General features: G+C 45.3%; 2 protein-coding genes across 2 annotated transcripts; one reads left to right on the top strand and one right to left on the bottom strand.

The window, feature by feature from the left end:
- Positions 1-1028: 1028 nt before the first annotated feature.
- Positions 1029-2957, bottom strand: J7T54_002869 (uncharacterized protein; the record flags this gene model as incomplete). Its single annotated transcript, XM_051507498.1, has 5 exons — positions 1029-2083; positions 2168-2478; positions 2599-2676; positions 2802-2845; positions 2934-2957. The coding sequence occupies 5 exons, from the start codon at positions 2955-2957 to the stop codon at positions 1029-1031; spliced, it is 1512 nt and encodes a 503-aa protein (XP_051361327.1).
- A 1928-nt stretch (positions 2958-4885) lies between these two features.
- Positions 4886-6360, top strand: J7T54_002868 (uncharacterized protein; the record flags this gene model as incomplete). Its single annotated transcript, XM_051507497.1, has 3 exons — positions 4886-5080; positions 5127-5621; positions 5692-6360. 3 exons carry the CDS (start codon positions 4886-4888, stop codon positions 6358-6360), a joined length of 1359 nt encoding a protein of 452 aa, XP_051361326.1.
- Between the last annotated feature and the right edge of the window lie 6475 nt (positions 6361-12835).

The raw sequence follows: 12835 nt of genomic DNA, 5'->3' as shown, positions 1-12835 counted from the left end.
AGTGATAATTAGCGAGGAATGTTAATGTACGCGATAGGTAGTGAAAGTAGCCCGCTCGCTTGGGTAGTCCGCTCGTATGTGGATTACGTTATACCTTTTCTTCCTACTTAATCTATCTTACTATTATTATAATAATATTAAGAGGGCGTAGCTAGATCGCTATAAGTACGGGGTCCTTAGTAACTATATTAATCTCCTAACTTTATTAGAAGTATTCCTCGGCTATAAAGGTTCTCCTCTCAGTACGCCCCTTATATACGTGACCTAATCGGGGCTTCTTAAGCTATACCTAGCTATAGGGCTAGTGGCTTCAGCCACCCCTAATGCTTACAATAACCTTAGTATGTAATATATGTCTGACATATAATAATAGTATAAGAAAAAAAGACCCAGCTTAAATTTATATTAGACTAGCCTTTATCTAGCGCTAATTTTATATATTTATATAAATTTCTTTTTATTTCCTCATATAAAACCTAATATACATTTCTTATTTAGATTCTTGAAATTTTTTTTTTTTAAAATTTAAATTTCTTTAATTAGTTTTCTATACTTGTATTAAGCCTAGGCTTTTATTCTATAAGCCCTGAAATTTAATTGATACCTCAAAAAGTATAAATAAAATCCCGCTAAGGGATATAGCTTATATTAGCCCGACCGCTAGTATACTTTCTATCTTAACGTCCTCTATGTATTTCTTCTCAATTATTTAATAGACCCCAAGCGTTTTACTAAATTAGATAGCACCTCACTAAGCAACGTTTTAAATTAAGTCAACTCCTGAACGGGAGGTAAATTAGTTTGTAAAGGAAATGAACGTTTTGGTACAATATATTTAGACACTTAGTCCAACCCTACTACTTAGAATTACACTATTGCCTGTGGATCCGGGCGTTAGGAGACCACCTGCTATTATCCCATACAGGCACAGAACCCCCCACTCATCAAAGATAAAAGAAATTCAGTTGTAGGGCTTCCTCGGTGGGTTCAGGTCATCTGGTCCGGAGCTTCGGTTTCGAACTTTGCTCTCATCCCGTGCGCTCAATCTCGGCGGCCTCAACCTCCTTGTTGGTCTGAGCTTCGTCCAGTCGTTCGTCCAGATCCAGCCTTGTCTGCTTGAGCTTCTTGGATGAGCCAATAACAATCCAAGATCCAGAGAAGAGACGGTTCATCTCCTCCAAGGGCAGCCTCTTGGTCTCGGGCATGAAGCACCAGAAGAACAATGCGTTAGAGAGGTTGCAGACAACGAACAGGATGAAGTATCGGTACCCAGAAGAGTCAAAAGCAGGGGCTGTGACCTGTCCGATGAGCGTATTGAAGGCAAATGAAGTCATGACTCCGATTGAAACGCCCTTGGAGCGGGTCCTCGTGTCGAAAACCTCGGCAGGAATAATCCATGAGAGCGGGCCGCAAGTGAAAGAGAAGGTAACTTGGTAAATCCAGTTGGTGACAATGAAAAGCCAAGCGAGAGAGTTTTGCAAAGACAGCGAGGAATTGGGGAAGACTGCGACAATGGTTGTGACGCTAATCCAGCAGACACAACTGACAAGGTTTCCAATGATTAGGGGCCATCGCCGACCAATCTTGTCAATGAAGATGACGGTGCAGGCCTGTGCCACAATAGACAAGCAGTTGCTGATGGCCTGGTATTTCAGTGACTCGCTAGTTCCAATGTTGACAGACTCGTAAATCCGCGGAGTAAAGTACTGGATGGCGGAGACACCTGTCATCTGCGTAGCGGCCTGAATGGCGCAGACAAGCAAGAGCCGTCGGAAAGTAACCTTGTCTTTGAAGAGTTCCATGTAGCCCTTGGCTGCGAGTTCATGCTCGTTCGCAATGGCGGTCTGGATCTGCGAGTATTCCGCTTGCACCCAGGCGTTGGACTCATCGCCATTGGCGTGCAGCTTCGCCAGGGTCGCGAGACCCTCTTGCTCCTTGCCGTGGTCAATAAGCCAACGTGGCGACTCCGGGAAGAAGAGGATCATGGCGCCAAGAACGGCAGCAGGAACAACTTGGATTCCAAGTGGAATACGCCACTGCTCCGAGCCAGTGAGATTCTTGGTCGTTCCGTAGGTGGTGAAGGCTGTTTGGGAGTTGCAAAGTCAGCTCGAAATTCATGACTTGACTTCTATCACACAACAAGGGTTGCGTGGAACATAGCACTCACTCGCAACACAAGAGCCAATGCCCAGCATGAGTTGCTGGAGGCCCGTAACACGACCACGAATGGTAGGGTGAGAAATCTCTGCCTGGTACATTGGCACAATCATGATCAAGATACCAACACCCAGGCCTGCGATAGCTCGGCCAGCGTATAGCCAGTCAATAGTTTGACCACCGGCCTGGAAAGCTCCACCGATACAGAAGATGATGGATCCAATCAGGAGGGCCAATCTGCGACCCAGGTAGTCGCCAAGGGGTCCAGCGAAGAACGCGCCAAAGAAACCACCTCCGGTAAAAAGGGACACAACTGCGCCTCTAAAAACCAAGTCAGAACTCAAGTATCCACGACAGTAGATGTCATGCCCTTGTGAGCGTAATGGTAATTCGCCCGTACGCTTCACAAGCAGTATGCACCCTGGGAATGGAAAAACTTACGACTCGGCATCGTTGGGCTGAAACTGGTCGATGAAGGACGAGGAGGCAATGCTGCCTCCTATGACACCAAGGTCATATCTGTTGTCATTAAAGCATTAGCAAAGTTTCGAAACTCGACATGGATGGCTTGGTGTCGCCAATGGCTTGGCTTGTTTTATGGTGGGTGCCGAGGAGTAGAGCGCTAGGGTAGCTGGTTCTCTTACCCATAATTGAAAGAACCCAAAGAGGCAAAGACGCCAACCAGAAACTGCACGGTGGTTAGCCTTGTGGCCAGCTCGTTCAGGGAAAGGAAGGATTTATGATCACAAAGGGATTGAGGACCACATAGCGCGTACCTGATAGACCTTGGGGGGGATCATGATGGTGCTTATGCGACGAGCTGCTGCGACCAAGCTAACCAATAGATGAGCTCTGGTGGGAAGCTAGGCAAGATGAAAAGATAAAAGTATATTTGCGCAATTCCAAGCGGCCCATGGACAGACGACGCAAGAGTGCAATAACAGTATCCAAGGTCCAGACTGGTCTCGACGTTACATTGATGAATGTGGTAGCACCTTTCAAGGTATTTTATATCCCAAGCCATCGGCGGGAACTGGTTTGTCTCGCTACGAGCCTGTGCCAAGCCCGACAGTATTCCACATTACCTGTTAACGACTTGATAGCCGGTCCAATCAAGTTCATCCCGCCGATTGACTTAAGTCTCGCTACGTACTCAGGCCGCACTCGGTCCACAGTGGGTTGATTTTAGCGTCTGGGCTACGCTCGTGGCGAGCTAGCTCACCTGAGTCGGCCCACATCAGCTCCACACCACTGTTGGATAGGAGGGGCGGAACAGTAGAGAACAGGGGACACGCTAGTCAGTCGGAAACAATGTGCTACAAAGGCAAGCAGCGTGGTTGACTCACAGGACCTAATAAAACCGAGATTCGCGACACCTCAGTATCTTCTAGACTGTCGTAGTGTCGCAGATCCACATTGGACCAGGATCATGGCCAATTACAGCTCTCTGTATCTAGGATACGTTGAAACTCACCAAAATTGCCCGATAGTGAAAGTACCAGCAACGTTCGTTATGACATAGAGCAATATCACGCGTTAAATGGCCCTTTCGTGTGTTATGCCCCCCGCCCCTCAGCATATTGAGGTCATCGCCAACCTCTAAGCGGACGGCGGTTTTTGCGCATATCACCTACGCGCCATCCCTAAGACACTATGCAAAGGGGTTTTCCATTGAAGCTATGAAGGAATTGATTGTATGAGGAACTAAGTATAACGCGTCTCGATCGCGTTATTGTTAGCGAAGACGTACCTCCTTAACTGTCCGGGGTGTGTGGGGGTATGGATCCCTTGAGGCATTACGACAGTCTAGGAGATGCGCAAACGTGAGTACGGGGGGGGGCCCTTTAACTGTAATTCGACCATCCAGCCGCACTTCCTGATCCACCTGCCCCCGACACCTCTCGCTACCGCGATTGAACTAATAGTACACATAACACTGAGAACGCCTTAGTATCACAGAAGCTATAGCAATTATCGCGAGATTAAGCTAACGCCCCTATATTTACGATCAGAAATCGCTGTAGTTAGGGCTATAGCGAGATACATAGATCAAAGCTACAATATAGTCTTTATTGTTTTGAAGCCTATCACCTGAGACTTTAAGTTATAGTGACTAACGAACGACGGCTTTTCCTTCAGGTAGTAGCTAAAGTATATACTAAATAAGGACCTTAAGCCTACGGCTACGGCTTCATAGTCCTCCGGCCTTTCGACGTCGAAGTCATGACAGATATCACTCGAAGGGCAATGCCCGATCCTTGAACAAAGTCAAGTGATAGTCAAGAAATGGTTTCCCACCCGCACATGCGATCCAATCGCATTGCATTTATCGCAGCTCTTGCCATCGACTCCAAGAACCAAGGCTTGGTTCCTGCGGGGGTGTTCTTCCGCGCCAGTAATAACCCAATGCCTTTACTCCAGCTCTTCTCCGCCCCCCAACCAATTGACCGTTTCCCCCACACAGGAATGTCGTCACCGTTCCAATGTCAGCGAACTGCACTAACAATCGACCCCACATCCTCGTACTGCGTCTCAGACGCGATCCGGCAATCACCTATTGATCACCGATTGGCCAACGACGCTTGTCTTGCTATGCACTAGGAACGCCTGCCATGTGTCTCCAAGCTGGCGGAAAGCAAATCGCATATAAGTAAACGTTCACGCGCACGACTCACCTCAACTCACCTCACCTCACCTCACCTCACCACAGCACACACAACCACCCATCATGAAGTCCACCCTTACCGCAGCTCTCCTAGCGACGTTGGCCAGCGCTCAGCAGGGTCTCCAACCCCCCGTTCAGACCAATGTGACCGTCTTTGCGCCTCCCGAGAACTACACTATCCCCAAGGTGCTGTACGGCCGCGTACGCGCGCTCGAATGCCCAGGCAACGACGTTTTGCTCGCGACTTGGGAGAACTATGTAAGCAATATGAACACACCTTCATAGAAAACAGCTGACAAAACAGCTCCCTGTTGATGGTGAGAGCGAGGGCTGTCCTCCTGACTGCCCGGAGAACCCGTACATCCCTATCTACGAGTCATTCGACCAAGGTCAGACGTGGGCTGAGCGATCGCGGGTGTACGACACCCAGAATGGCTGGGGTTTGCGCTACCAGCCGGAGCTTTTCGAGCTCACGGAGCAGATTGGCGATTATGAACCGGGCACATTGCTCGTGGCAGCCAACTCGATCCCGGCGGACTTGAACGGCACAAGAATTGACATCTACTTCTCCACCGACGAGGGCCACACATGGGAGTTTGCTTCCAATGTCGCTGAAGGCGGCTATGCCGTCCCCGACAATCAGTACGACCCGATCTGGGAGCCGTTCATTGTGACTCACGAGGGTCAGCTCATTGTCTACTATGCGGACCAACGTGAGCCAGGCACAAATGGCACCCTGGGTCAGAAACTCTCGCACCAGGTCACGGATGATCTTCAGAGTTGGGGACCCGTCGTCGAGGTAAGACACTTATCCTTCTCATCAATGCGTGCTGACCATTTAGGATGTCCGCTACTCTGATCCCCTTCAGCGCCCTGGCATGCCGGTCCTCGCGGAGCTGCCCAATGGCAAGTGGATATACGTCTTCGAGTGGCTGAATACCGACGTGGTGGAGAACCAACCAGGCGAGCCGGCATTTGAGTTTTATTATCGCATCGCCGATTCGCCTTTGGAGGTCGCCGACGCCGAGGATGTCCCTCTACTGCCTTTCAATTCTGATTCACAGCCTCGCGGCACGCCCTACGTTGTCTGGACCCCTGCTGGTGGCGAGAATGGCACTCTGATTGCAGGCGACAACTACCACACCGGCATCTACAAGAACACCCAACTTGGTGCACGCGACGCGTGGGAGTACGTCGAGACACCTGCTGGTCTAGCCTACTCGCGCTCTTTCCTCGTCCTGCCCAACGATCCTTCGCGCATCATGATCATCGCCCCAGGCCCTAACCCCGGCGTTGGCGACAACATCGTCTACGTGTCCACAATTGACATTGACGACGATGAAACGCCATATCCCGAGCGGTACACCGGTCATCAGGCCACAAGCGGAAAATGCGCGAGCAGAGGCGAAGATGCTGCCCCTACAGACAGCACTCCTACCCCTATCGCCACACCACCTGTGCAGACTGCTCTTGCAGACAAGCTCGCGACTAACGGGGTTGCATTTGCCGCTGTGCTTGGCGCTGCGGCTCTCCTGTGAACAACAAACGGATACAAATAGTCTAGCCATTATATCTACGCAAATAGAGATGGAGCTTGAATATGCAGACGACAGATTAAATTATCATGTTCTGCCCCACTCATCAGTGTGCCAACAACCGTCATGCGGTTTGCTTCATTAAATTGGCATTATCTTAATTCGCTATACAATATAACATACCTGAGTTTGCTGAGAAAATCTATGTAAATCGCACTAATAAGGAGACGTGCGGATGAAGATAGATTAGCCGGCTAAGGCTGAGTATGCACTTCAATGATACTCTTGCGCTAATGCAAGCCTCGCATAGGGATGTTGCGTAGGAGTATCAGAACTAGGATTAAAGAAGATAGTGGAAAGATATATAATAACGCGAGTTCGCTATTAGGCACTAAGAGAAGGGGCTACTTCGCTACTACATAAATCTTTAATCTTCCGAGAAAAGCTCTACGGCTATAAAGACTTTTTCACGTTATATATATAACTTAACTTAGACTTCTATACTATACTTAGCTAAAAGGGGTATAGCCCTAGATACCCGAAGTTATATAAGAACCTTACTATTATAGATATATTTAATAAAGTGCTCTGTTTTATAATACTATTATTAGTGCTTACATAGATACTATAACGTGATTGATAAGCGAACCGCCTAGATAAGCGAACCGCCTATTTTCCTAAATCCCTATAACAAGATCTTTAATTAAAACATAATAGATTATTCGATTAGTTCAAACTAATCGCTATGCTTATCTCTAGATACCTCTATCTTACCCTAACATATTCGTGAATTATAGCCGGCCTTCCCGCTTATACTATAATGCCTTAGAGCTAGCTGCACCGACCTTGCCCGACTACCTCTCCTTAACGATTTAGCTACTAGCTACGAATCTATATCCTTCTGATTAATTAATGCTCGACCTTCCTCTACTATTATAGTCCATCTATTTCGTAGGCGGGTCTTTTTCTCTCTCCGGCGCCGGCTAAGGATATAGTTAGTATCTCGAAGATCCCGGACCTCTATCTTTAATAACGCTATCTCGTACTAATATACCTTTAAACCCTTAGTTATTGATATTATAGCGTTAATTATTAATACTAGGGAGCTACTTTTATATCTCTTAATTCGATTTTTAAGGTAAGTAGACTAAGATTTAGTCTCCTTAATTATCTTAGGGGTCTTTAAGACCTAAGGGTTAGGAAGCTCTAGAGTCCCCTTAGGAGACGTTAGAGTATATAGCTTTATATCTAGCTTCGAGATTATATACTCTATATCTAGAGGGGTAATTCTAGCCCCTCTAAAGCCTCCCTTAATATTACTTTCTATTGTGGGCTAGGCCCTGTTGGAATAACTTGGTAGCTCAGATTGAGTCTATCTAACGATGAGGTAGGAAAGGGAAAAGAATAAGGAAATTGCTGGCCCCTTTCCCGTGAATACGTTGCGATGCCCGTGCGTCCTCGAAGGCTCGCACTACGTGTTTAGGTAGTCTGGGCTAGGTCTCGTACCCAGCCGCAAGCAACTAGTAGAACCGTAACACTTTCGGTTAATATAGCTCGGAATATAGCGTGGAAGGTATAAAGAAACTTAGTCTTTAAAACGTGTGTTATAGAGTATTTAATTAGATACTCTATTTCTCGACCGTATGCTATTTTAAGCGGCCTAAAGCAGCCTATATTAAGAGGCTAGAGTAGGTGAGACGAATAAGGAGGTATATAAAGCGTAATAATCTTATTCTTCTTATAATATACCTTAAACTCGGTAGAGTAGTGGCTTTTATAGCCGTTAAGGATTAGAAAATAATAGGTATTATTCGATCGCTTCTTTATATATTAATTAAAGTACTTTAGCTATAGGAGACCTATAGTATTATCGGTCTAGCCGTTTTTTATAGTTACGATAGCCTAATTACTAAGGAGAGTGCTTTCTTAATACTAGCTTAAGAGGTGATATTAGCCTATAATAACGATAAACGGCGGCGCTACCTAGCCCTATATAGAGATCGATTAAATAACTATAACCTATTCCCGGTTTCTAGGCTAGACTCTTTTCGGGTTCTTACGCCTTTCGGCGCCTATAATAACTATACCGCTTGTAATAACGCCTATTATAAAGCCTATCTCGTCGAAGTTATAGATATTATCTAATTAGATACTATATTTCGCGGTTATATTCGCTATAAGTTAAAACCACGTGTTTATAGCGACTAGATCTTCGTATTTAGCCCTCTAGTAGTTATATCTACGAAAGAAACAGGTCTTAAGCTTTAGTTACCGCCTAATAAAATTCCCTACCTAGCGCTTACTAACGGGTAACGCGTCGCGGTCGATATATAATAGATTAGCTATTTCTTTAATATTACTAATCCGAGGGGAAAATCCTCGCGAATCTAGATCGAGTATATACTCGACTAGCTTCTATTCTTTAAGATCGGATAGTTTCCGCGAATTAGCTATTATATCGCGTCTTAATTAAGTTCCGTGCTTACGATCTCTTAGCGTCGTGCGTGGAATATTATAGATCTTAGCTACGCGTCGTATACTTAATTTTAGGTTAGTTTAAAGCGCTTGAATAGTAAGAAGGGTATTAGCTTTATTCCTTTAGTCTGAAATTATTAGTTATTATAGAATAATTAATTAAATAATAATAATAGATAATGATAGGAAAGTGGGCGATTCGCTTATTAATCACGTTATATTTATAACGAAAACACTATATAGCTGTTAGAAACTAGGTTTAATAAAGGGAGTGAGAAAGTATATAATATCGAGAGGGCGCAGCTAGATCGCTACGAGTACGGGGTCCTTAGTGACTATATTAATCTCTTGATCTTCCTAGAAGTATTCCTCGGTTACGAAGGTTCTTTCTTTAGTGCGCCCCTATGCACGTAACTTAATCGAGGCTTCCTAAGCCACTCCTAGCTATAGGGCTAGTAGCTTTAGCCACCCTTAATACCTATAATAACTTTAATATATAATATATATCTAATAGAACGCCCCTCTCTATATATACTATCCTCGGTATCTATATATACGCGGCGTATTTGTAGCGACTATATTAGGTGTCAGGGGGGGTCGGTCGGCAGGTAGGACGGGGAACACTCGGTCAGGCTGATCTGGTCTATTGCTACGGATAGGCACTCCTTAGGTAGGGCAGGCTCTATGTATAAGACGTAGCTCGAAGAGCTATAACAGAAGACGGTCGGGATCGCGATAAAATGCAAAGGCAGGCGCGAGTTTACGTGACTACTAGGTGCAGGGTGGGTCCCCGCTCTTAACCAGCTGTGATAATACGCCCCCCTTTTAAGGGCGAGCTCTTGCGAGTATTTATTAAGGACTAGGTTTATCGGGATATCGGCGGTAGTAGTTAGCGACGATCTATTGCGCGTTCTCTAGATACTCTGCGGGTTCTTCGGTCGGATTATTATACCTAACCTACTTTATAGTATACCGTAATCGTAGGTTACCTCGGCCTCTTCGTTCCTAGCGGGAATCTACTATCTCTTATACTACAAACTCTTTAGCCTTATTAACTTTAATAGGCGGCGGGGGTGCGATACATTATCCGGGATAGGGGTTATTAGTAGCGGGTCGGAGTAAGTTAACGTAGAATATAGGGTATACTCTTATATTTATAGGTAGTTCTAGTTTATAAGCGTACGGCGATATAGCTTTCTCGACCTTTAAGGGGCCGATATTCTTCTAGTCTAGTTTCTTCTACGGCCGTAGGGTTCGTAGGTTTCGGGCGTCTAGCTAGACTAAGTCTCTAGTACGATACGTGCGGGTAAGTCGGCGGTTCTGGTTCGCTTGGTTTTCGTAGCGGGCTTGGCGGCGGTTGATTCGGACTATAGGTGTTTATTGATTTGCTTTATCTTACGAATAAAGCTCTCTACGTCCCGGGAGGCGGGAGTATTAGCGGTAGGGATATCTGGTTCGAACCCTATCCGGGGGTGGGAGCCGTAGTTAGTAAAGAACGGCGATATACTAGTAGTCTCGGATTTCTAGGAGTTAGTAGCGAATTCAGCTAGCGGGAGCTAGGTAGACTAGTCGTCTTGTAGATAAGATACGTAGGATCGTAGGTATTGTTCTAGGATAGTATTAAAGCGTTCAGTCTAGCCGTCCGTTTATAGGTATATAGCGGTTAATAATAGGCTCTTAATCTATAGCTGTCGGTTCAAGCTCTTCTAGAACTTAGAAATAAACTAAGGGCCTCGGTCGGATATAATAGTTAATAGTAGGCCGTGTAGCTTCTAGACATAGTATAGGTATAGACAAGTAGTCTTAGCCGAATCGTAGGTTACTTTATAGGGTATTAAGTATCTTATCTTCGTTAGATAGTCTACTACGACGAGGATTATATCGTATCCCTAGCTCGGAGGTAGGTATATAATAAAGTCTATTAACACGTCTCTCTAGGCGCGTTCGGGGATCGGTAGCGGCTTTAGGACTCCTTAGTAGGCGTCTCGGGACGGGTTAGACCGGCGGCAGGTATAACAGTTCTTGATCTATCTTTCCACGTATGCTAGTATGCCTAGCTAGAAGTAACTTTTAGATAGGATATCGTAGGTGCGGGCTCGTCTAGGGTGTCCGGTAACGGGTGACTTATAATAGCGGCGGAGTAGTTCAGCCTTTAGTTCGTCGTAGTTAGGGACGTATAAGCGGTCTCGGAAGTATAGGCGGTTATGGTTCTCGGTATACTTAGATAGTGTGATACGGGCATAGCGTCGCTTGCCTTTGCGGATCGTTTCTTAAATAGATTCTAGGATTTTATTAGCGGTATAGCCTTTATTAAAGAGGTCGGATAAATCGGCAGGAAGTTCGGTTAGTAAGCGAGCGGCGTGGAACCTTACCCTCGGGTCTAGGTTCTCTCTCTTTAGTACTATCTAGCTCTAGTAGAGAAGGCGTTTATCCCCCTCCTTTAGGAGATCCTCTAACCTCCTAGTTAAAGCGTCGGGCTTAGTACCTTACTTCCCGGGTCGGTAGGTGATCTGAAAGTTAAATCGTGATAGGAACTTAGACTAACGGGCTTGTCTTCGGTTTAGTAGCTTCGTTATAGTAAAGTACTCTAGGTTACGGTAGTCGGTGATTACTTTAATTAGTAAAGAGGCTCCCTCTAACTCCGGGCGCTATTCCTCGAAGTAGCGAATTATAGCTATTAGTTCTTTATCGTAGATCTCGTAGTTATACTTAGTAGTAGTATACTTTTTCGAGAAGAAAGCAATAAGTCGTAGTATCTTATTATCCCCTACCTAGGATAGCACCCTAGCGGAGATATAGTCGGAGGCGTCTATCTCTAGGATAATATTCTTTTCCTAGTTAAACGGGGCTAGTATCGGGGCGGTGCTAAAAGCGGTTTTTAGGCTTTCGAAGGCGTTATAGTAGTTAGTAGTCTAATAAAATAGGACTCCCTTTCTAGTTAGGCGGTTTAAGGGTATGGTGATTTTCGAGTAGTCCCGGATAAATCTCCGGTAGAAATTACCGAAACCTAGAAAAGCTTATATATCGGTAACGTAAGTTAGCGTCTTCTAGTTTCTCACGGTCCGGACTTTCTCAGGGTCTATTCGGATTCCCTCTCGGCCGATAATCAAGCCTAAGAATTTCGTCTCGGTTATAAAGAATTCGTACTTTAATATCTTAGTATATAGCCTAGCGTTCCTTAGGGCTTTTAGGACTATTCGTAGGTATTCTTCGTGTTCGGACCTCGTTCGGCTATAGATCAGGATATCGTCTAAGTAGGCGGTATAGAAAATATTAAGGTATTCTCTTAGTACGTTATTAATATACCTCTAGAAAGTTATAGGGGCTCTAGTTATTCTAAATAGTATAACAAGCGACTCGTATAATCTAAATCGAGTGCGGAAGGCGGTCAAGTACTCTTCCCCTACGCGTATCCGGATATTATTAAACGCAGAGATAATATCGATCTTCGAGAAATATCGTATACTAGCTAGGTTATTTGGGGATTCCTTAATTAACAGTAGCGGGTATCGGTTTTTAATAGTAACGTTATTTAGAGCGCGGTAATCGATATAGAAGCGTAGTCCGCTATCGTTCTTCTTAACGAATAACACAAGGGACGCCATAGAGGAGGAGCTTAGTCGAATAAATCCTTTTCGTAGGTTCTCCTTTAACCACTCCTTTAGGGTCTTTAGTTCCTCTCGAGATATCCTATATAAGGGTCTAAACAGTAGTATACTTCCCTCTTTTAACTAGATATAGTGGTCTCTAGGTCGGTGCGGCGGTAGTTTATTAGCTTCTTTAGGCGAGAATACGTTAGCGAACTCGGCGATCTCTAGGGGTAAGGCAGGTTCTTATTCGGTAGGTTCTATAATTATCTCTTCGATCTAAGCTATAGTGATAGCGAATAGCCTTATATCGCTCCTTCGGGTATATATAGATACGGCTCTTAACGATACTAGAAAGATATCGCGTTAGCTTAGTAGTCCGGGGGCGGGCTTTAGATACTAGCGGATTTTCGCAG

Source organism: Emericellopsis cladophorae, assembly GCF_022114955.1.
Source record: "Emericellopsis cladophorae strain MUM 19.33 chromosome Unknown NODE_32_length_265932_cov_108_382166, whole genome shotgun sequence".
In the NCBI taxonomy this organism is placed as follows: Eukaryota; Fungi; Ascomycota; class Sordariomycetes; order Hypocreales; family Bionectriaceae; genus Emericellopsis; species Emericellopsis cladophorae.
Note: the sequence above shows the minus strand (reverse complement) of the source record. Positions and strands in the feature narration are given on the sequence as shown.